The sequence below is a fragment of the Equus caballus genome, chromosome 4, assembly GCF_041296265.1.
Source record: "Equus caballus isolate H_3958 breed thoroughbred chromosome 4, TB-T2T, whole genome shotgun sequence".
NCBI lineage: Eukaryota > Metazoa > Chordata > Mammalia > Perissodactyla > Equidae > Equus > Equus caballus.
The window spans coordinates 82,242,702-82,268,670 of record NC_091687.1 but is presented as its reverse complement, the minus strand read 5'-3'; the positions used below and the strand labels follow the sequence as shown (position 1 = coordinate 82,268,670).

General features: G+C 39.0%; 1 protein-coding gene and 1 pseudogene across 4 annotated transcripts in view; both read right to left on the bottom strand.

Annotated features, from left to right (window-relative positions):
* PTPRZ1 (protein tyrosine phosphatase receptor type Z1) overlaps window positions 1-20,140 on the bottom strand; it is a 177,209-nt gene extending 157,069 nt beyond the window's left edge. For 2 of the 4 annotated variants that reach the window (XM_023639561.2, XM_023639563.2), the window contains exon 1: window positions 19,754-19,894. In XM_023639561.2, the coding sequence (XP_023495329.2) occupies window positions 19,754-19,811 (58 nt within the window). In that variant the 5' untranslated portion in view covers window positions 19,812-19,894. Of the gene's footprint in view, window positions 1-19,753 lie in introns of all 4 variants that reach the window. The other 2 variants (XM_023639562.2, XM_005609331.4) reach the window with 2 other exon arrangements.
* Window positions 20,141-22,892: 2,752 nt separating this feature from the next.
* On the bottom strand, window positions 22,893-25,686 carry LOC138923697 (putative uncharacterized protein C6orf52 pseudogene; annotated as a pseudogene).
* Window positions 25,687-25,969: the final 283 nt, after the last annotated feature.

Below are 25,969 nucleotides of genomic sequence, written 5' to 3'. Positions count from 1 at the left end.
TGACAAGGAAGACAGAAATAAACTTGATTCTTCTTTGAGCCACAAAGCCATTTGGGGTTTCTTCCACATACAATCAAACAATATTCTAACTAATTCAGCAATTTAAAATCATGATGTTTAATGACACGACAAATTATTCATTATATTTTAAATTCAAACGGCAGATCACCAAACCATTTGTACGGGGCAATCTTTTGTTTAAAATCTATGCTTCTCTCTCTCTCTCTCTCTCTCCCCCTTCTCTCCCTCCCTTTGTGTGGTGTGTGTGTGTGTGTGTGTGTGTCTACTCAGAAAAATATCAGGAAAGAGGTAAAACAAAATGTTAAAAATATTTATCTCTGATGGAATTATGGGTGAAACATTTTTATATATTTTATATAATTTCTGAAGATTTGCAATGATAATTTTATAGTGGTGAAAAAGACTTTCCCAAAGAATAAGGAAATTCACTATCATGCAGAAAATGTTATATATGGTTAAAAGGTTAGCCCATTTTGAAAGGTCTTAAATGACTATTATCTTTCTTTTGGGTCAAATCCCAACGCCTTTTCAGAAAGACTGGATTGTTTTCTTAAGAGTCATTGAATGAAATACATATATATATATACACACACACACATATATACACGTGTGTATACATAAATGAGAAATTCTTCCAGAACTCTAGATATATCAAGTAGAATGACTTTACTCTTTAAATGGCGACATAGAAAAGCCATATGTAATACTTGTGAAATAATTATGTTAACCCTTATAGTTGCAAATACATAATTTTTAATGTATTTAATTATTTTGACTATGGAGAGAAAGCAGGTACATCTGGAGGTCTAATGTCCCAAACAATCAGAAGTCGGTGTGTCCCTTCTCATTACCAGACAAGCATTGCATTTTGGAGAAACCAGGGTACTGCTCCACTCCCACCACCCTTGCCTTCTTTTTGCAGCCACTCTGGTAGGAAAGAAATGGCTTTGGGTGGAACACTCCATTCTTTTCCCAGTAACTCTAAATGCCATACTATAAAAAATCAGAGCCATATATTTTGTAAAAAGAAGGTTGTAACCAAATAATTTCATGTCCATCCAGGTTGTCTTTCATATGTCAAGAAAAAGACTTTAACATATATGTCTTGATACAGAAAACAGGTCACCTAAGTCTCCTTTAAACAATTCAAGGAGGATTCCAACCAAAACTGATAAAATTATGGTATAAAACAACAAAGTGTAAGCTCTAAGTCATAAAAGGTAATCCAGATATATATTAAACAGCTGGTTGCTGAACTAATTTTGAATGTCCAAATAAAAATGCAAAAAATAATAGCTTAGTAGCAATGTTCTGTATTTAAAATAACAAATTTGTATTTACAATACCAAGTAACAGTAAGAGAGAAAGTTGGAGGACGTCAGCTGGTGGTGTGGGAAGAAGGTGTTGGTGGTGGGTAGGGCATTTCATGTCTGCTATAGAGAAGGATTCAAATAAACAGTTTTCCTTTGGACAATTAGAGAAAAAGGTTTTAAGCCATTCTACTAGTTAAAGAAGAATTAAAAATATGACCCAGGAAAACATAAATTGCAAAGACTAGACAGTGCATAAAGCAAAAACCAGAGAGTACGCAAACCAATGAGGATGCATAAATATGAAATAATAACACGAGATGAAGAAAAGATGTTGAAAAAAATACACTAAGATTTCAGATAAAGCCAAAAATTGGCTGTATGGTGTTTTCAAGGGTCATTTAATGAAAAGCTACATGAAATGTCAAAATAAAAGGATAGCTTAAGATATATATGGCAATGCAAACTAAAGAAAGACATGGTGATATCAGTCAAAATAGAATTCAAGTAAAATCCAACTAAAAAGTGGGGTTGTTTTATTTATTCATTCATTCAACAAATATTTACTGAGCACCTAGACTGTGCCAGGCACTGTGCTGGAGACTGAGGCTAGAGAGTAAATACACACGCAAACCCTCAGGGGGCTTACAAACTAATGGGGAGACACAGAAATAACATAATTTAAAAATTTATACGTAGGTGATAAGTATAAAGAGGAAAAGAAAGAAATGGAGACAGAGGGCATTTGGGGGAGGCAAGTGGTTACAATTTTACAATAGCGTGCCCAGGAAAGTCCTCAATAAAAGGTAACATTGAGCAAAACCAAAGGAGGTGAGGAGTTGGGCCATCAAGAGATATAGAAGAAGGGCATTTCAAAAGGGGGCACAGCAAAAACACAGCCTGGAGGAGAACGTGCCTGGGTGATTCAGGAGCAGCAAGGAGGCCAGTGAGGCAAGGACAGAAGGAGTAGGGAGGAGCGAGGAGCTGGGCAGGCAATTAGAGAAGTGAAAGGAGGCCAGATCATTCAAGGCTTGATGAAAACTGTAGAGATTTTGGCTTTTATTCGGAGTGAGACGGTAAACTGGGGAAGTGACATGATATTCGAACAAAATCACCCAGCTGATTTGTGAGGCAAAGCAGGGAGACCAACTGGGAAAGCAGTGCAATAACCCAAGCAAGAGATGATGGAGGCTGAAGAGATGGTAGCAGTGCATGGAGATCATAAGATAAGATAACTCAGGAAAAGTTTGCTTGTAGATTGGATCCAGGTTGTGAGAAAGAAGGAAGAATCAAAGATGACTTCAAGATTTTTAGCCTGAGCAACTGCAAGAGTGAAGTTGTCATTTACTGAGATAAAGAAGAAAAAGAGATAAAGAAGGCAGTGGAAGTTAGGAATTGGGGTGGGAGGAAGAGCAGATCAATTTTGGACACGTCAAGTTGGAGAGGGATATTAATATCTAAGTGGGCAGTTGGATATACAACTCTGGAGTTCAGATAAGAGTTCTGGTTTAGAGATATAAATTTGGGAGTCACCCATGTAGAGAATATAGGGACGAGATAACTGGGCAAGGAGTGTAGACAGAAAAAAGAGTCCCAAGGAATGAGTCTCAGGGACTCCAATGTCTAGAAGCCAAGAGATGAGAAGGAATCAGCAGAAGTGACTGAGGTAGCCAGCAAAACAGGTGGTCAGTGAGACAGCCAGGAAAACCAGGCAAGTGTGTTGTCCTGGAAGTCAAGTGAACAAAGTGTTGCCAGAAAGGCAGTGATCACTGTCAAAAGCTGCTCGTAGGTCAATAAAATGAGGACCAAGGACATTGACTAGTGGATGGAGCAATGTCAAGGGCACTGTGAGATTGATGAGGACAGTTTTTTGGAGCGGTGGAAATAGAATCCTGTTCAGAGTGGGTTCAGAAGCAATTGGAGATGGTGAGTATAGGAAACACTTTCCAAAAGTTTAGCTGTAAATGGAAAGAGAGAAATGAGGCAGAAGTTGAGAGGAGTTTTTTTTAATGGTAGACTGACAGCATGTGAAGAAATATCCATTACTTTAACTACATTTACTGATTAATTTGTATTATCATATGTTAAGCTAATAATTTGAAAGAAAACACCAACGCTTTAATTACGAATGGATATAATACAAAAAAAAAAAAAAGAATTCTATTGCTAAAGGTGTGACCTTTAGCTGTAAGCATTCCCAGAGCCTTGCTTCAGGATGGGAGAAAGTCCTTCCAAAGTCACTCAAAGAACTCTTATCTACATTTCCTAATATTATATCGCCCCTTCTGATTTGTCACAGAAGACAATTTCTCATCAAAAACTTCCCAAGTCATACTAAGCTTTTCCAAAATCATAGAGTACACATAATTTTATGACTAATACTGCCTCCAAAGAACCATAACCACAATGGTTGAATTCGGTGCAAGGCTTCTCATACTGAATGTTGGACCCAGGCCTCATTTCAAATAACTAAAATAATTAAAGCCTTTTTAAAGATTTTATTTTTTCCTTTTTCTCCCCAAAGTCCCCCCGGTACATAGTTGTATATTCTTTGCTGTGGGTCCTTCTAGTTGTGGTATGTGGGATGCTGCCTCAGCGTGGTTTGATGAGCGGTGCCATGTCTGCGCCCAGGATCCCAACCAACGAAACACTGGGCTGCCTGCAGCGGAGCGCGCGAACCTAACCACTCGGCCACGGGGCCAGCCCCCTAATTAAAGCCTTTTTAAACAGTAGGATGAAAATATCATATCCCTTAAAAATTAATGTTAAATCCACCCAATTCTTCTCTGTGCTCATAATATTAAAACTTCACTAAATTCACTCATTCCCTATATAATTGTATTTTAAAACCCGATTTTCCCAAAGTAAGTCCCACAGGAACTTTAATCATTGCTTACAGCTATCTGCCAATCCTTCATCAGATCAAATATTGCTGTTACTAGCTATCATATAATAAAATAACAGCTTTTTAAACTTTTAATAACCTTGTTAATATTCTATCAAGTATCATTATTTCAATAAGCACTCTCTTTTTTTAATTAAACATCTGAGTATTGTAATTATTTTCCACAGGTGTGTTGCTGTCTCTTAATTTTATATTTATTAAATTATAATGATTATATTCTGTCCTGGGATATTAAAACAAACATTTCCAAATAATTTCTTAAATCATCTATTATTCAATATCAGTACAATTCACACTAAGTTAAAAATAAAAACCGTTTTTCCAGTAGAAGTGATTATGTATTTTAGTGGGTCCTCTGTCCTATTCTAACCAGGATAAATTTTCCTGAATTGGATTTTCTTATCATTGTTGTTCACAGAGCTGGGAATTTACAGAAGCCTGTGTAAATACTTCTATTTGTCTCACAAATATTGAAACTATTTTTGTTGAACAGAACACTAACTTCTATAGTATTTCACTAAATATTTTCCCCATCTTGATAGACTTTTATTTTTAGCAATCTATTTTTCCATAATCTCTTCATGTTTTACACATTATTGTGGACTCTCCAGCTACACTGTAAACAAGGTCAGCAGCCCAAAGAGGAGAAACTTTGATTCTTGTCACAAAAGATAGTTTTAGAATATCCTTTATGGGTCCCCAAGCAGGGCAGGGCATAATTCTGCTATTCTCACATTTTTTAAGACTTCGAGGTGTCAAGAACACTGGCTCTCTTTTCCAAGGAAAATAGCTTAACTCTATAAATATAAAACTTATGCTTTAAAAAATTTTAAAGCATGAGAGCCATGATAAAATGCTGACAATACAGCTATTGACAGCAACAGGTAACCAGTGGCTGTAAAATACACAGAGCTTTCTCTACACTTGAATCAAGCAGGATCTCACATATCTCAGATCTTGTTCTTGGTTAAAGAAAGGATAAAAGGAGCTGAGAGAAATGCTCTTGGCTGGCACTAGCTGGGGTGTTGGAGGGATGTGGAGGTGTTAGCGAGAGGGATCCGGTATCTCTTTGTTTCATTAAAACCCTAGGTTGACAGGAAACATAGGGGAAACTTAGCCACAGAAATGGTGCATCCGCTGTGCAGGCCAACAAGTGGATTCTCCCACCGCTACTTAGAATAAAGAAACTTATAGTTCTCTTTCTCTCATGTTTCTGGCCACAGTCATCTTTCTTCCTTTCTTCTGCATTCACTATTGTACTCTATTCCAATCACTTAATTTTCTTTCCTAAAAGTCTGAATGCCAAGAGCAAAAGCCCTTAGGAAGTTGTCCATGATCGGGTGCCAATTCAGCCCAAAATCTATATAGACTCTTGGATCTGTTAAAATGAGAATGTGGTTTGATTGACCTACTTTTAGTTTACTTTTTTAAAATAAGAGGGACTGAGTGAACTTGAGGGTGAAGTGAATTCTAATTCCGAATGCTGGAAATGCGAACCCAAGTCTCTTATTCTGCTCAAGAGTGTGCTGAATGAGTTGAGGTGGGGGCAATATTTAACATTTGACTGGATAGATCCTATTGTATTTTCTGTTTTTAAAGTGACTGCTTTGGAAGGAATTTCATTCACTGATTTATGTCACAAGTATCTACTGAGCACCTACGATATGGGCCAGGGATCTTTAGAGCCCAGTGTGTGTATCAACATCTACAGCGCCTGTATTTGAGACTAGACTCCTTCAAGAGAGAGTGCGAGGGGAACAACTGAAACACAATGTTAGTGGTGTTTCCCCCTCTCTGGCAGGCAGCAGTGATGTGTTAGAGAAGGCTTCACAGTAGAGATGAAAGACAACTAGGAATGCAAGGGGCCACAAGCCACCAAAGAAAAAGGGAAAGCTTGACCCAAAGTGAAGGAGGGCAGGTGCAGAGGTTCAGGTCAAGCTGGACAGGTAGCCTGAGTTCAGGTTCTGAAGGACCTTGCATGCCTTGGGGAGGGCATCATATGACACCAAGAGTCATATGAACCTATGGGTCCTTCCCAATAATGTGTAGGAACAACACAAAATCCTATCTGTTATTTTCTCAGTGGTTTCCATGGATGGAGACTCTTGTTCCTCTATTGCGTTTCACTACTACAGTCAGTCGCAGAAGAATTTCTTTCTGAGAATTACAGAAACACACAATGTAAAAGGATAGTCCTTCTCCTAAGATGCAAGTTCCTGAAAGCATTTCAATATCCACTGCGACAAACTTGCAAAAGGCCTTTTTAACACTGGTCTTGGATAAGCAATAATTTATGTCAAGTAAGTAATGATTATAGTGTGTTTACTGAACTGTATACATTTTAGCAAGAAAACACGTAGGTGAGGATTTTCTAGGTTAACAGGGGATGCGTTTGTTGCTATTTTCATGGCTCTGTGTGTGTGTGTGTGTGTGTGTGTGTGATAGTCAATATAGTGGAACTTCCAGCTGTGTTTTGATCAACTGTTATGTGTGTTTGAGATTTTTTGGTGAGTGAGAAAGGATATATAATATGCAAAAAACTTTTCATTCTTTATTATTAAATACCACCTAAGCATCCTGAGAGCATTAATCACTGGAAACCTAAACTCGAGTCTACAAATCCTAAGTGGGATTATATGTGAACATATTTTCTCACTGAAACTGCATAGTCTGGCATATTGAATTGTAGCAGAATGCAATAAACAAGCCTAATTACTTTCACACAAGAAAGTCTATATCAATCTTTTCTTGATGACCTATTTTCAGTGAGTTTTCTCCAGTAGTGCAATCACCCAAACGAATTTCCAGCAGACTATGTACGAGAGTCTCAAAGCCTCACATTAAACAAGCCAGCACTCCCCATGTATTTATAAGGGAAAACTTGCTGCTTGGAGGCACACTTTCTCTGCCAGTATTGAGAGAAGACCTAATCTGTTTCACGGTTAAAGAGTTTATATGCCATTACCATTAGTAGAGAGACTATTTGGCTAAGTATTTTCTTATCTTTACTTACCTGAATGCCATTGAATCTAATACAGCTTAATATCTCATCATGTTTGTAAAAATTAAGATTTCTTTTGTAATTGACAGATGTTGTAGGATTTTAATTTAAAAATGTGGAGGAGGAGGAGGAGGAAGACGAGGAGGAGGAGCTCCCTTGAGAAGGTTAAAAAGCTCCCACCAAATAGGCAACTAGTGTACTTTCTTATGGGTATTTTATCATTTTGGGGGAGTGGAGGAGTTGGTATAAAATTTTGAAGAAATTATTGAGGAACTAAGAAGCATCTTGTGTTTTCTGGATTCTTCTGCCAAGAATACTAAGCAGCTAAGAAGTAATGAAAGGTTAGGAAGAAAGTAAGTTGGAGACATAGGCAAGTGAGAAGCATTATGGGATACTCTCTTGTCGATGGATGATGCCCAGATTGTGCTATATCTTAAAGGATTTAAGGGCAACATGTACTAGCCATTCTTGGCTAATTAAAAGTGATTTCATTCCTTGTGCTTCTTTCCAAGAATCTATTTTCCAGACAGCAGTGACATCTATATCCAAAATTCTTGCCTCATTTTTATAGACTTTTAGGCAAGAATCACATTCATATCAACTCACTCCGAAATTTTAGCAGCAAAAGTTTACCTTTGTGATAAAATAGCAGCTGCCACCACCAAAAATTAACCCTCAAATTGGAAAAGACTTAATTACAGAAGTTATGTGACATTTTCTTAGCAATAGGTTGAACAAAACATACAAGAAAAGTGTTCTAACATGCACACTTTGCTTATATATTTTGCTACTTACACTATTATTTTGAATGAGGTATGGTAGAATATTGAGAACTAAATGCATTTCAGACTAGAGATGCAAAACCCAACCAACTTCTATATTCAAGCTTCTCTTTGAATAATATGAAATGACTAATACTGGCTTATCTTTTTGTTTCTGTATATAGCAAAAAGTGGGGGGGGGGACACAAAAGAGGTTTAAATTATGGGATGAAACAGTAAATGTTACACATTCCAAAGGAGGAAGTGCTGCTCATATGCTCATAGACAGTTTTTAAACGAATTCACATCTTTATTTTGTCTCTCCTTTGTATGACTTTCTACAGACTTAAAATCTGATTCATACAATCTAACACTTATTTCATTATTCTCTATTCTGGTATGCTCCCACCAGGGTTCATTTTATATCTGTAACCGGATGAACTCCTCAAAGAGAAAGCCGTTAAAGTCGAAGCACAGCGTTAAGCACAGAGTAACTGCTCAATAAAGATCTGGTGAAATGAGTTCCATTGATCTAAAGCGGACTCAACCCCTCTGGAGAGCGAGAGCACTGTACTCAGGGCATGGGAAGAAACACACCTTTTTCCTGTCCTTTCTTTATGTTGGAGGCAGGAAAAAGTCAGCTTCAAAATACCCAGGATAATTCCTACCATTTAACTTAACAATTTTCCCAAAGGATATAATCCTTTAAGGTTCAAAATAAAGCAATGTCAGTTTTGAGAAGCAGAAAAAAATACACATTTATCCTTATTTATTTATCATATGCATATATACATATAAATATATTTATACATGAAATGCTTCTATAAATATATATTATATGTATGCATTGTACACGTCATTTCCCCACTCTGGAGGCCATCAAAGGAAAATTTACCATAACCAAATATTACTTAGGAATAATCCAATCAACCATGCTTCGTAAACACAAGCCTTGCATCCAACTCTTATACAGCTATATTTCTTCATTACACAGGGAAAAATATGCTTACATTTCTATCCTTGACAAAGCTGCCACTTTATCCCTCTCCTAAACGGAATGATTCATTAGTTTACCACTTCACATATCCTTAATGTATCCTAAGAGACATACAGTAGATAGCAAAATCCTATAGTACTTTTCATGAATTAGAAGAAAAAAAATTTCTAAAATCAATTTAAAACCAAGTTCTGGGAAGCCTATTCTATGGATTATTCTCCACAGCACTGCTTTTATGTAAAACACAAGTTGCAAGCAATTTACAAAGATATCACTTTATGCAATATGAATATGATAGCCTTCAAGCAATCTGAAATCGCGGATGTGAAGAAAGCCTATTTATTGTCAGACAACTGACTGAAATGTCACAATAGTGCCTGTGCTCATTTTAAAAAGGAAATTTATATTTACAAATGTACTTACAAATCTTGTATTTACAAGAATTTTAAAGGTGAATGAAGTAAATAGTTTTGATTAGATTTGATAAAATTAGCCTGACACTACAAATATACCCTAATTCTTCTCATCCTTTCCAAAAGAAAAAAGTTTTTGGGACTACGATCTTTACTAAAATAGATAAAAATACATCATTTTAAGCAGCACCATTTCTTCTTATTGCTTCTCAAGGCACTGAGTGAATCAGTTCAGAGGAAATGTCTAGCTTCAATTCCTTTGTCCTGTGGTGACAAATCTGGAGTTCTACTATTCAGTGAATGAGCAGTTCCCAAGCTACTATCCTCTATTTCTCTCTCTTCTTCCCTTCCCATTATCAACTTCTCTAGTTTGTATGTATTGCTGCCTCTACTTCCCCTCCCTGGATATCTTTTTGACTCTGTGGTCCTTTCTACATCTTCACCTTTCCACAGAGGACACTCCCTTGAGGACCACCAAGGACTCGCTCACCAGAGAATGGCACCAAGTCCTAGCAATTAGACCAATTATACTTATATCAAATGAGGTAACATATTTGAAAGTACTTGTTAAACATTAAAGTATTATATAAGGAGGATGGTATTATCATACCTCCAAATGATCTATCAAATTTCCACTTTGACTACCACAGGATAACAGTCTTTGAACTGAGCTTCCTGATTCCCAGTCTTACTCTGCTCCAATCCACCCTATATTCTGATACTTGAGTTATCATCCTAAAACAAAGAGATCTACTTAAGCCATTTCACTGCTCAAAATCCTTCCATAGTTCCCTGTTATATGCTGGATAAACTTCAAACTCCAAACCTTTCAATTAGCCATTGGAAATCCTACCTACTACTGGAGACTTTTCAACTACTACACATTCCTCCCAATTTTTTCTTCCCTCCAAAGACCACATTCTCATTTCCATTCCATCTTTCTGTGTGTGCCATCCTTTTTGTCACTAATGCCATTCGCCCCCACGGTGACCCCCAAAGCCCTACTCATTCACCCCGCAGGATCTACATCCAACCCCATCTCCTCCTAGAAACCTTGCCAGAGGTGAATTTAGCCTACACTCTCATACAACTCACTTTCATATTCTGCAAACTCTGCCATATATGAGAGCTACTTATGTATGGATCTTTCTCTCTTGCAAAGGCTTAGCAGATCACTACAGGAATATTCTCTCTAGGGAAATATTTATCACAAAGAAGAGGCTCAAAAAAGATTCACAGAATTGATTTGTGCTTGTGTCCTCACCATTAATGACTAAGAATATTAAAATAGTTGTTTGGACCATCCAAAAAAATTCTTCAGTAACTTTTAAATGGAGCTATTAGTGCTTTTCAAATATAGTAAAAATAAATAGCGTAGTCCTGATAAACAATGTAAATGTTATTTTAAACACACACACAGATAAATTGCTGAAATGAAAAAAATTTAGCTAAATCATATCTATTACATAACAGAAAACAATAACTCTGACTCTAACAAATTATCCATGGAGAAAGAAAATAAACAAGACAAAGAAACAGCAAGAATATCTATCATTGACAAAACAAAAGATATCATGTGCTATGCCCTGACAAATGCACTTGGAATCCTATCTCGGAGGCTAGTTCAGTTATCCTCCCACTTGCTGATTGACTTGAATCTTTGGACCAACTCCAAGACTGTCTGGCCTCCTGAAGTTCCTCTGGCTTGCAAAGACTATGAGGTCAACCACTATAGTCCATACTCCTCCTTCTAGGGTTACTCTGAAACTAAAACTGCCTTAAGAGGAGGAGAGAGAGATGGGAAGTTTTCCAGGGCCTTTGTCCTGTGGCACTAGCTTTGTTTTAGGATAGTGTGAAACTTGCCAATATCTCTACCTTAAGAAAAATGAACCAAGATTAGTAGTATCACAAGGTTGACCTAGATCCGTGGTTTTAAACCTTGGCTGTTCTCTGCAATCAACAGGGGAATTTTAAGAAAATATTCACGTCTGGGCCCCACACCTACACGTGTACTTGATCCGAGGTGGGGCCCAGACGTCAATATGTTTTCAAAGTTCCACAGGTGTATAGTCAGCTTGGGTTGCTATAATAAAATACCTCAGACTGGGTGGCTTAAAAAACAGAAATTTCTATCTTACAATCCTGGAGGTTGAGAATTCCAAGATCAAGGAGCTGGTAGATTTGGTTCCTGGAGAGAGCTCTCTTCCCGGCTTACAGATGGCTGCCTTCTCACTGTGTCCTCACATGGTAGAGAGAAGAGGCTCTGGTGTCTCTTCCTCCTCTTATAAGGACACTAATCCCATCATGGGGACTCCACTCTCACGACCTCATCTAAACCCAATTACCTCCCAAAGGCCCACCTCCAAATACCATCATGTTGGGGGTTAGGTCTTCAACACGGGAACGTGGTGGGGACACAAACATTCAGTCCATAACAGCAGATAACTCCAAAGTGCAGCCAGGATTGAGAACCACTGACCTGGTTCAATGGTTACAACCCTTTTTTGCCCTGAAATAAACATGACAATGATATCGTATGTGTGATACGCTTCTCCAGGCAGACCACGATTCTGCATAGTTCTGTATACCAGGTGAGATTCCACCCTTACGTATCCTATTCAAGAAAACATGTCAAAGGCAAGAGGGTGAAAATGTCATTACAGAAATAACTTTTAATCTGATGACAATGTGATTGAGAACCAGGAGAAAAGGTAGAAAGTTCAGGGCCAGCCCAGTGGCACAGCAGTTAAGTTTGCATGTTCTGCTTCAGCGGCCTTGGGTTCGCTGGTGTGGATGTGGCACCGCTTGTCAAGCCATGCTGCGGCGGGTGTCCCACATATGAAGTAGCAGAAGATGGGCACGGATGGTAGCTCAGGGCCAGTCTTCCTCAGCAAAAAAGAGAAGGATTGGTGGCGGATGTTAGCTCAGGGCTAATCTTCCTCAAAAAAAAAAAAAAGCTAGAAAGTTCCTTATAGCTGGGCAGCATTTTGTTATTCTAAGCACACAATTAGGACTCTGGTGGGGACCATGATCTCCGCTTTAAAAGAGGTCATTTTAAACAGCAACATTTTCTTTTATTCCCATGCAAGGTACTGAGTGAATCACTTCAGAGAAATGGTGTAATATTCTAGACTCATCTTTAGGTAAATATGTTAGAACTTTAGGATTCAAGAAATAAGCAGTCCAGTGAGGGCAGTGAAAGAACAGAAAAATTATGGAGTAAATTCTAATGGAGAAGGCAGAGAAAAAGAAGGATAGAATGACTCTCCAAGAATGGAAAGGTACCTGTAGTCATTGTTATGAATATTTTAACAGAAAATCCTTCATTCCTACTAATTAATAAATTATTCCAAATACATGAAGACTATACTTACAAGGAAATGTGTAAAAAATTTATCTCTTATCAATGTGTACATAAATTGATGTATGCTTACTGAATGAGACCAGAAAGCTCACATTAACCAGGACCCTGAATAATTGAATTTACTTTAATATCTGTGTGCAAATATCAGAAACAACAAAAAAAAGACAACCTGCCCATTTTAACACATTAGAATTTTTAGGCAGAAAGAAATGTTAACCCATACTTCTAAAATTATGCTAATTACTAAGCTCCCTAAATTATATTAACACAGTAAAAATATTTTTAAATAATGGTATCAAATAGCTTCAATCTCCTCCCTATCAAACTCTTCATCAAGATACTGAGTGATGCTGAGTTTTTTTAATCTTAAATTTGTGGTTAAAAGAAGTGAAGGCAAAGAGGAAATAGCAACAAAAAAAAAGAACGGAAGAAAGAAAGGGTAGTGAGTGAAAAGAAAATAAAGCAAAGATCCTAATAGAAGGGCAAGTCTTTCTTTTTGTTTTTAACTCCTGTGAGGATTTCTAACTCATTCCATGCCTTGTTCCATTTGAATTCAACTCAATTCAAATCTTTGCTGAACATCTGCTACATTCAGGGCTAAGGCAGGTGAAGTACGTCATCTCTGGAATTAATGATCAAACTACAGACAAATTCCAAAGGCATGCATATCCACATAACGTAACTGTACTTTCTGTCATTTACCTGGTTACCAGAACTACTTTGGGCCACTACCTCTTATGGTCAGTTTGACTAGAGGGGACTTAGTCCAATATGATGGCTTTTGACTGACTAAAAAATACAGTCTTCATGGGTTCAAGATGCTTCATTTCTCATTACTGACACCCCTTATCCCCACTGCCCTCTCTCCCTAAGAGGTGAACATACACATACACACACACACATACACACACACACACACACACACTGACTTGATGCCCCGCCCCCGGAACATATCCAAGCTTCATTGGTGCCAACTCATCTAGAATTAAATGTCACTCAAAATTGCTCCTGCCACTACACATGCCTTATCAATCATGGGGGCTTTATTTTTCCCATACAGATAGTGTCTGCATCTAGGTGATGCTTATGTGCATTTCCAGGAGAATCAAAAAAAGTGAAGTTCTGGTGCCAGAAGTGGCATTAAAGATGGATGGGTCAAGGTGAATGCTGATCTAACTCTCCAACTGGGATTAGCATCGAAAGAAGGAAAGGTCAGAGGAAACTGGCTGATCTCAACAGCAAAAAGCTACTGCTGTCTAAGAAGCTCCACAGTACTCTCTCCCTGTGACCTTATGCATTAAAGATTTATTCAACTCCTACTATAGGTACTAAATCTAAGAATGCTAAGTTGAAGGATGAATGAAATAGTCTTCGCCCTCAAGGAGCTAGTCTAGTGGGGGAGACAGATACATTGCAAAACAATACAGTGAATGCTAGAACAAATTATGGAACGTGTGCTGTGGGAACAGAGCACTCTCTCCTGAACTAGCAGCTAAGCTTTCCCATTCAACCTTAGTTTATAAAAGCCACAAAGTGGCCAATAAACTTTCTTCATCTATTGCTCCTGTGACTAAGGCCGCCAGAATGTGTCTGTGATTTTCATACAGCTGACACAACATAGGCCAAAAATAGCCTACATAACGTCAACACTTCAAATAATTTTCATGACTTTAGAAGTCTTTGTAGTTGACAACTTCTCATAGGTGCTATCCATTGATACTTGATCAGCTTTTTTTGATTCTAAGACAGCGTTGTTCAACAGACTTTCTGCAGTGATAGAAATGTTCTATATCTGCACTGCCCCATGTGCTGACCACACAGGCCTAGGGGCTATCGTATTGGACAGCACAGTTCTTAAATACATGTTTTAGGACTGCGCAATATGATCGAATCATTTTTCCATTAATGCCTATACAGTACATTATACACGTCTCTGAAGAATTACAAACACAGTTAAAAACTGCCTTCCTTTTGTAACCTGAACTTGCTGCTACGGATGACTCCTAATAAGACATTAAAAGTTAAAGCACAGTCAAAACATCCGTGTATCTTGTTTAAATTGACTCTGACTTTTCCCACTGGCCTTCCTGATGAAGTAAGAGACACTCTAAAACATTTGAAAGTTAAGATATTTAACACACTAAGAGATATTTGGAAAAGACTCTTATTCTCAACTAGTTCTAAACAAAGAAAGTATCTTAAAAATGAGATTTAAAGAGGTTTTCAACATGGGAATTGAATCAGATCAGCTGGATTGTAGGCATCATGAGTATCAGGACTCTCTATATTTACACACTGCTTAATTATTAGTGCCTGGTAGATGTCACGCACTTAGTACACATGTAGTTAAAATCGTAGGGATGAGAATGTTCCATATCTGGATTACAGTGGTTGTTATATGACCATATGCACCTGTCAAAACTTTCAAGATGGCGCATTAGAAAAGGTAAATTATGCCTTAATTAAAAATTTTTTTTTTACTTCTTGAAAAAAGTAATATGGGAGCACATAGGGAAAATCATGAACGGACATCCTCAAGAACGCAAAGGGGAATCTGAAATGTAGCATCACAGTCATATGAAGCAAGCTGGTAAATTCCAAACAGCAAACTGATCTCCTAGAAATGAAAGGAGAAAAAGGCTCATGGTTGGGAGTCAGAGGAACATACAGATTGAGAAAGGCTGTGTGATGTTAGGTAAGTCATTTGACTTCTCTGTGCCTCTGTTTCCTCAGCTGTAAAATGTGAAAAATGAAAACACCTACCTCAAATGGTTTCGGGGAGAGTGATACAAGAAAATGTACATAAAATGTCCAGCAGTAAATACGCACCAGCAAACACTGAGTAGATGGTAAATGGAAATGAAATACAAGCTCATCTTCTTAATCAAGCCCCTCCTTTGAGGTCCTCAAATGAGGCGGTGGAAGGGGGTTCCATTTCCATACTATAGTCTGAACAGTTGGCAAATGAGTGGTCAAGCAAAGCTACCAGGTTAGACATACCTCAAATCTCTCTGGGGTAAGAAGAATGGGGAAAGGTAGCTCACGCTTCCAGAAAAACCTGAATTTTTGCCAGAAGCAAAATTCCCACAACATAAAGTTTTAAGCAGGCTCCCAAATAGCTAGTGCAGACATGTGAGCATAAATGAATTCATCAATGAAATGATTTATCTTGGCAAACAGCCCTGAGTGGAAGCAACCATCATCTACATAAAAAGGAGAGAGATGAAATTAAAAAACTGGTACTCTGCAAATCAAAAGTAAGTAATTTTCCTGAATGGAAACAATTTATTACTGGGGGCGGGGGGTAAGCAAGAATATTTTCTATTCCCGGTTACAATTGGTTTTCAGAGGATAAACAGACCAAGCTGAGAGTCACAACATATTGGATCCCACCAATTCCATACTCAGGGTAAATTAAGCAATTAATTCTCGCAGAGGAATTGGGTAAAACTTGTGCCTAATGTGGCCCTTAAAGCAGTAAGACAGGACTTAAAAGTTCAGAATCTGATTTATTACATATTTAACAATAATATTTAACCATTCGAATTTAGCGTTCCTTGCAGGGCTATAACTCACTCAATTCAAAGATCTTGAATTCTCATTAGTTGAAAGAAACCATTCCTTAAAAGCTCTTAAAACACGTACCTCTCCCGTATGACTCACAGTTAAGCCTCCTTACAGGAAAGCCATGCTGTTTTCCCCATAACCTGTTCAGTGGGTCAAGACTAAATAATAACTAGAGTTGTGCAGTCATTACGTTAGCTCTCCACCTAGTACAAAACCACTCAATTATTTAGAGAAGGTCTGAGTTCACTTAGGGAATTATTTTGGACTCATCTTTAATTTCTGCCTCTCTGAATAAGAATCTCCATGTTGTGTTACTCACGTGATTTAAAAAAAAAATATATTAAGTAGGTATCAGAAATCAAGTCCACAATAAGAATTTGTTAATAATCCAGAAAGTTTGGTAACATTTAAACGTCAAAACAGCTCAGTAGTTGTCAAAGTGTGGATGTGGACCAGCAGCATCAGCACATCCTGGCAACTGGTTAGACATGGAGATTCTCAGGCCCCACCCCAGACCTACTGGGAGAATCAGAAACTCTTCGGGGTGGGCGCCACAATCTGTGTTTTGACAGGTCCTCCAGGTGATTCTGATGCACACTAAAATTTGCGAAGTGAAGTGTGATTTAGCTACTTCTGGCAAAAACAGTTGAGGCCAGAGGTCAATCTTGATAGAATTATCCAGAGGGATGAACTCACAGATGTATTTAACACTCCCCCCCCCCAAAACAACAAACGTGATGTTCCTCTTTACTCCCTAGTGATCCCCAGTAGTAATTTGGGAAGAAAGGGTTGGTTTCAGTTCAAATAATCTAATGAGAATATTTCTGGTTGGAGAGTTCCTTGAAAGAAGCAATTGGTCTATATGTGCAATTCAACACACCGAGACATTTTGGACAGAGAAAGTGATAAGGTCATTGAGACATTCTTAACTGCTAAAAAGGAACACCTTAGTGAATTCTACAACTTGTTCCTGGATAATGGTAAGAATGGCAGCCTAACATTCAAATTGTATCCGAACTGTCATCCTGCACAGCAAGTCTCAGTTGACAGACCTTTCCTGAGTTCTATTACACATGCTAGGCTACTTCGTTGGCTCCAAGGACACTGTAGATGAGTAATAAACACATCTACAGATACTACAGTAGATGTTGAGGAAAAAGTCATTGAAGTGGAGGCTGAATTTTTCATTTGTAGATAATGTGCCTGTTTTTCAAACCGTGCTACCTGGAGATCAAGACATTCATCCCATTTGAGGTTGCCTGGCCCCTAGGTCAGCCTGAAGGCAACAATGTTAAACTGAGAAGGGATAACAAAAGTAGCCACCTGCCAGTCTCAAACAAATACAACACATTTTGAGTTCTAATACAGGCTTACATTCAATATTATCACATAAACTTGTGATATTCTTCAACAATCTAATTCTTTACAGTTAAATTTTACCTCATCAAAGTATTAAAGAAAATGTCTAATAAACTGAAATCTATATAACCAAAAACAACAACCTAAAAATAACGCTTTATTGAGAAAAAGACTTTGCAAAATGTTGTATATTGGAATGGAATATCACTCAGCCACAAAAAGGAATTGAGTACTAATCCAAGCTACAACATGGATGAATTTTGAAGACATTATGCTAAGTGAATGAAGCCAGACACCAAAGAGCACATATTGTGATGATTCTACTTATATAAAATGCTCAGAATAGGCAAATCTATAGAAGAAGAAAGTAGATGAGCGGTTGCCAGGCCTGAGGTCAGAGAGAGTGAGGAACCACTGTCCATGGAGTTTCTTGCTGGGGTGGTTCAAATGTTCTGTAATTAGATAGCAGTGATGGTTCCACAACTTTGTGAATATACTAAAAACCACTGCCTTGTACACTTTAAAAAGATGAATTGTAAGCCACGCGAATTGTCTCTCAGTTAAAGAAATTCACAACACACTCAGGGCATGTGACTTGCATGGCATACAAAGCAATATTCTCTGGTTTCTTTCCATACCACAGTGAAATTTACCTCAAATGATAATCTAAGTACCAAGAGGATCTGGCTTTGTTGTTAAAACAGATCGATAATGGAAATGTAAATTCAACAGGTGTGTATTTGATGATCACAGCACTTTCAAAAGACGTCTTCCCTCTCCAGAAGCAAATGTATGGTTTTAGAGAAAACCAGGACCAGATTCCCCCGCAAGTCTGAAATGTAAACGTGTATATCACATCACCCCTGAGGACTTTCATAAAGCCTTTTGGCATTTAAATTATATCCATGTATCTGGGGGGCTATTGGCAATTATTACCATATTTGCAATGCAATTCTCATTAGCTAAAACATGAAAATGATTTCTCTTTCTAAAGGTTACTGTGAGCACCATCTATTGGATGAAAATGTAGGTTAATGTCTACTTTATTATGAACAATCTAAAATAAAAAAATTGGGATCCTCCAACTGAAAAAAGTAAAATACGTGTACTCACAAACTAAGGTATATTTTCTAACTTGTAGGTTAATGCCTCCAAACCAATTATACTCCATCTTAGTAGAACATCTTCAAGAAGGAAAAAAGACATTTCCTGATTAAAATGCAAAATCCAGTCTTAACAGTTCTTCTAGAAAACGACTAGAACACTTGAATCTGCTTGGCAGATAAATATTCTAACTGGCTATTTCAGAAAGCAATTTCAGTATTAAATGTGTAACCTGGAAGGTGGTGGATGACAGATGAATCCATGAATACATCTATCAACCTACAGGTCCTCCCTGACTTTGGTGGCAATGGCAGAACTTGACAGAAATTTTAATTGAAACTTTTTTTTTGAAGTGACTGCCCAGACTCGAAAGTGACTAAATTAAAAGTACTGGAAAACACTGAAAAGTCAGGTTGGTACTTGTTCCTGTTACTACCTTTCGGGCGCGCTCGGGCGCGTGTGTGTGTGTGTGTGTGTGTGTGTGTGTGTGTGTGTGTATTAAATTCGCATCCGGCAAGTGTACTTTTCATCCAAATCCATCCTATCTGTAGCAAGAACTTAACCGCAAAACCGCGATACACTACGTAGCCCCGCACCAAGGTTGTATTTATCTCATGTGTATCTAAAAGGCTCTTTTCACACTTTGCAAAAGAGGAGGGCGAAGAGCTGTGAGGGCAGGGACGGCGACAGGCAGACCTCTCTCCTGGCGGCCGCAGCACGCATCCCCGCCGGCAGATGGAAGGTGGCGGAGGCGCGAGGTGGGGAGGGGGCGCATTCTCCCACGCTGCTGACACGAGTCGCGCGGCCGCCCACACCGTGGGATGCCCAGTCCACGGTCCCTTTTTCCTCCTTGCTAGATGGCGGCGGTAGTAAGTACCGAATGTGCTGAAATCTCCCCACCCGTGTCCAAAACGATCCCGGAGACAGCCCCACCGAGGTCTTCTCACTCACCCAGGCGGCAAACACAGAGTAGCTGAATACAAGCGAGGAAGCGCTTTAGGATTCGCATCTCCAGACGGTCCGGGGCCCCCCACGGCGCGGCTCCTCAGCTTCTCGGGATGAAGAGGGAGGGGGCGCTAAGGAAATGTTTTCTCCTCCAGTGTACAGATCGGTGTGAGATTGTGTGTGTGCGTGTGCGAGAGAGAGAGAGAGAGAGAGAGAGAGAGAGGAATAATCGAGTGAAGGACGCGTGGGGCTCGCGGGAGGCAGCCGCTAGCCGAGGCGCATGCCGGCGGGCGGGCGGGCGGAGGCGGTCTCGCTGGGCGGCCGCGGCCGCGTCTGAGCGCTCGGAGCGCAGCGGCGCCTGTGTGCCGGGAGCGCGCTCCGGCCGGGCTGTGCGCGCCGCGGCGGCGGGGGCGGGGTCGGGGGCGCAGCCGCGGGGAGCGTGCGGCTCGCCCGGGGTCGCGCGCGGGGGGCGGAGGGGCGCGGCTGTCGCTCAGGGTCCGGGTCCCAGTGTAGCGATTCACTTAGCGCCACCCCTCCCCCCGGCCCCTGCCACGGGGTTCGCAGCCCTGGAGTTAGTGGAACGCGCTGCGGTTTAGAATCTTCGCGGAGAAAATGTCTCTTCATTAAATCTCCTTCAGCCCTTTGGAAGAGGAGAGGAGGCCAGACTCCCATTGTCCCGCACAGCCAGTGATTGACCTCTGGGGTAACCCCTGGAAATGTTTTTCATTTTATTGTCGTCCTCCCTGCAGATGCTAAGTAGGTCCAATGAGAAAGTGGGTGGGGACCCCTGGGCAAACTGATTCCCTTCTCCTTTCTCTTTCCATTTTCCAAATCACCAAAGTAGTTCCGACCCCATTAGCTCTAGGGCAGTTGACTGCAAATAATCTCCAGCCCTGATTGTGACCAGTCAGACCCTGCCCCTTGCCCAGACTCCAATCAAACTGTCCTGCTGTGCACAGCTGCTTGGAGGCACTTTCAACTCTGCTATGGTCCTCCCGGACGGGACTACCCAAGCGCCTCCTCGCACAGGGTCGCGCGGGAAGATTTTTTAATTGCTTGACTGAAAGATATACAAAAGAAATACAATACATGCCTCAGAGCTGGAAATGTACGTGCTTGTTTCTATGGCGGTCTCCTAACTAGACTGTGAGAACCTTGATGGCAGGGAGTTTGCCTTATTTGTTGTTATAACCCAGCTCCTAGCACAGGGGCGAAAACAGTTAGTAGATGTTCCCTAAACGTTTGAGAACTAATTTGAAGCCTAAATGAAAAGATAAGGCAGCTGGTGGTGTCCTCCGTCAGCCTCTCTGCACTGAGCCTTAAAAAGTCATGAGCTTGTCAAAGATTTTCATTTATATGTCCTTTAGCTATAAGTACTTATATTTTTGTACTTATATGAGATCCAATTTGGAGCCTTCCAGGAGTCCACTCTAAGGCACAGAAAGTCAAGTTCTGGAATTATCCCTTGTCTTCCTAGCAACCATTTGATGTAGGTTATCTGTACAGTGTGTACTCCTGTGTCGTGTTCTTGTCTCAAAAATAGTACTTTAGCTTTAAATTTTTAAAGAAAGCTTATTGCATAGAAAATTGCTTTCTGAATGTATTTCGAGTGTTACTCCCTGCTCTCACTAATATCCACAGCCTCTGAACACAAGGTTAAATGTGCAGAGCTAATGACATGATTTGCTATTTCTTCTGGAATTGATTGTAGTTGTGTAATAACAAATTTCAAATCTATCTAGAATGTTTATTCAGGAATACGTATAAATGTTAAGAAATTGATGCTTGATCTTATTCTTCCCATGAATAAAAATAGAAATGCTGCAACTTCTACAGGAATTATAATGGGGATTGATGATTGTTCATGTGAGTTTTCACTTAGGAAGAAAATTTTTGCTTGCATAACAAGAAGTGTGTGTATAAACTAGAAGTACACTAAGTAGTCAGGGAAATTGTCTAATATGGACTGGAGTAGTCAGGGGAGGTTTCCTAGAGATGTGTAATTAATCAAGAAGGACTAGCTGGGAAAAAATTGATGTCAAAGGGGATGGGGACAAGAATGGAACAAGGTGATGTCATGTGCTCTAAAAACAATGTGAATTAAATTTGGGCAGATTGAGTGGGGTGAGACTATGGGAAACACTGGTTTTCTAGCTGAGGAGCTTATGCCTAAAACACTAAGAAAGAGGGAACCCTAAAAGATACTTCCAAGAACTTCAACTGTTTAGAAACAAGGTTTGCTCTGGGGCATGTATGATGTTCCAGGAGGTCTCAGTTATCAAGTCTACCCACTAGCTGGCCGAAATAATCCAACAATAACAAAAATCAGCCTAACTCCTCCCTTACTTGGCCGAAAAGTCACATCACTAGTCACTCTTTTGGGTCAGATCACAAAACAACTGTTGAAATCAAAGTTACCCTACTGAAAAGGGCAGCTGGGTCCTGTGGTCTCTGCTAATTCCATTCTCACATTTAAAATTATTGTCATTCACCTGGGAAGGCACAAAAGCCAACCTTGAAGGAGTGGTCAAGTTGCTATTGAGGTTTGTATGGGGAGGAGGCTGGCAACCAAATCTCTGTGACTGGGCAATGGAACACTGACTTGGAGGACCAGCCAATGTAGACCTGACAGTCCTGGGGAGGGTGATGGAGTGGGAGGCTCAGGAGCTTCAGGTCCTTGGAAAATAGGTCATTACAAAAGCCCAGGTGTGGGAGAAGAGAAGGCATCCGAAGGGCGGGAACATCAAAAACATATTGTATGTATAAAATGTTTTCACATTTCACAATTTTATGGGGGTCATGGTCATTTCTGAGATATATTACCTGATCAATATATATTAGTCATTGTGAGTTAAAGTTATAAACCTGTAAAACCACATACCTTCATTCAGAGTCTGAATTGATCTATCAATCTGTCTACCTATTTATCCATATACAGATAGATATAGATATATTCTCTATATATTTTATGTATTTATACTTATAAATATATTTTTATATTCTGCATATTTTATATATATTCTAGATATGTGTGTGCACGTTAGTGAAGTTCATTTACATTATGTGCTATCATGTCAATCACATTTAAGTCCTGGAAGTTTGTAGTTACATACAAAGTTCAGTACATTCCTAGGAGAGTACTTTTTTAAAAAAAAACAATAACAAAACAGGATACAGTTAGTATGACAGTTGGGTAGCTTAATGAACATCTTGCTTCTGTGGGGGTCTCATCTGGGATTTTAGAGTGAACTGCCACTGCCAGTGGCAATTCATGAGAGAGTCATAGAGTTCTTCACTTTTCACCATAAACTCTCTGTTTAATTCCTCAATATTCAATTGAAGACTTGGATCTTCTAGTGGGTCTTTATCTCGGGTTTCAGCCAGAACTGTGGTTTCCTCAAGTGTAACCAAAATTTCACGTCAGTGTCAAAATGTCTCATGTGCAAAAAGAAGGTCGTGTCCATTTCCACCCACTGCACAGCCACAGCTGTAGCCAGAAAGAGAATAACAGCTCTGCTGTTGCTCATTCTAGTTTCCAAAGGAGTAACCTTGGTGGGGCTGGAACTCTGGCTTCACTCATTGCCAGTACCAGTAAGAACTATTTTATTGAGCTATACTAACAAAATAAGCTATAGGGTAAATTATCTATCTGTCTGTCTATCTATCTATGCCTATCTATATCAGTTCTTTAAATTTCATCCTTTACATTCATTCATTCAACACATTTCCATTGTGTATCCATTATGTATCAGGCATTGCTTTAGAGGTTGACCATTCAAGTATAAATTACTCCATTCCTACCATAAGGGAGCTACAGTCTAATAGGAGAGAAAGACATTGCATCTGCAAAATGATTATCAGATAAAATACAGGGTACCCAGTTAAAATTTAATGTTAGATAAACAATGAATAATTTTTTAGCACAAGATAACTTTAGTGCACTATGATGCACAAAATTTAATGAATAACTTTTTGGTATAATGAATAGTTTTTAGTAAAAAGTAATTTTCAGTGCACTCCTATGCAATATTTGGGACATATTTATATTTTTAAAATGTCGTTGTTTATCTGAAATTCAAATTTAACTGGATGTCCTATGTTTTTGTTTGCTAAATCTGACCATCTCACTTTGGTGTGTCTAGGAATTGTCTGATGTCAGGGCTTGTCATCTGTGGTTGTGAAATGTCCGTGGTTTCCCATAGGTTTCCTTACTCTCCAAATTATTTCCAAAGTGTCCCTAACATGAATAAAGATAGAGGCAGATGGGGGAAGCAGCGTGTTTTCTCTGCAGAATGTGTTTGTCTCGTAAATTCCATGGAAGTGCTGGGAGACTACAGAATATGGGACAGTCACTGAATAAAACATGGAATCAAGGGGGGAGTAAAATATAAGTATACTTCTTATACTATGTCTGTAATAAGTTCTTCCTGTTTGGCTCACATACATTATTGCTCACTTTTATCCATAGTCAATGACAAATATATTTGAACGCAAGTCATTAGGTTGGATCAATTAAATATTTATGGTCTGGAAAGTAACTTATTTATTTAGAAGTAAAATACGGTTTTTGTAATTATAAGATGTTTGTCAGAAGCAGATGTCATTTTACTTGAAACCACGTATTTTGGATTGTGAGGATAGATTTAGCTTATATTTTGCACCTTGCAAATTTTGTGCTCATATGATTGACACAACAGCATCTTCTCAGTATTCTTGCAGTGAAATTTTTGAAAAGGCTGAAGAGTAATTTTACTTTCTCCAACGTAGTCAAATCTTTTATTTAGATTTGTCCTACTAGTAACTTTCTACCTAAAAAGCAATTACTTCCTACCTGCCTGAGCTTTGCATCTTTGTTCCTAACGACTCTTAGGAGTTTAGCTAGAGGGGCTGTTACTGCCTTTTCCCAATATCAGGCATAAAACAGTTGGGAGGATCCTCACTGACAGGTCCAGAGCTGAGTGCGATGTGCACTCTGAGTCCGTCTGAAGGAGGCATAATTATGTTTAAGAGAAAATCACAGCACATTACATACTTAGCCTCTTAGCATCTTATCACGGTTGACTATAAAATAATTTAAACTTATTTTATGCCAAGTATATAATTCAATGATTAAAATTGTGTCAAAGAACAGAAAAAGTTAGGAAGCATTTTTTCCATTTCAGGAATATTTAGTGTAGTAGGAGATTCAGGATAATTCTTCCTCTGTGTGTTCGTGGAATAATCCTCTTTCACATTTTATATATTTTCAATTTAAAACAGTGATTAGATGGGGCCAGCCTGGTGGCAAAGCAGTGAAGTACCTGTGCTCAGCTGCAGTGGGCTGGGGTTGGCTGGTTCCGGTCCTGGGTGGGGACATACTCACTGCTTATCAAACCAAGCTGTGGCAGGCATCCTACATATTAAATAAAGGAAGATGGACACAGATGTCAGCTCAGGGCCAATCTTCCTCAGCAAAGAAAAGGAACATTGGTGGCGGATGTTTGCTCAGAGCTAATCTTCCTCAAAAAAAGAAAAGAAAAGAAAGAATTTAAAAAACGAAAACAGTGGTTAGAAAAAAATAACCATAAACTCTAAAAATTATTTGTGGACAAATAATGCTTGAATTTTGATTTTCCTCTCTTGAAAAGAAAACGTCATTATAGCAAAGATTTTAGATGTTTTCTTAAGTATTTGATTTGTTATAATGCTATCTTGGTTTGGAAATTTTCATTTGTCTTGTGGATAAGCCTATTTTTGTGTATGTTTGAAATTAAGGGTATTGAAAGTCTCCTTGAGCCTCTCTTTATCCTGAACTAAACTTTTTGTTTGATTAAGTAACCCATTTAAAAATGATTTTGATTTTTAGAGTAGTTTTAGGTTCACAGCAAAATTGAGCGGCCATTAGAGAGAGTTCTCATATACCCTCCCGCCCCCCACTCACGCGCAGTCTCCTCCGCCATCAATATCACACACCAGAAGAGTACGCTTTTTACAATGGGTAAAACTACGTGGAACCATAATGAACTACAGTTCTCCAGTTTTAACATTTTACCTTTATCGTTCTCTCTTGTTTCTTCTCTTCCTATATATCTATGTATCTATAGCTGTATCTACATCAATAAATTAAGAAGACCTTCTTGGCAAAGTAGTGGGTTTGATCCAAACTGCTTCACCAACTGCCCTTCAGGCCATTGTCCTCTGGTGGCTTCTTGAAGTCATCAAAGAAGCTTTTGTTGATTCGAG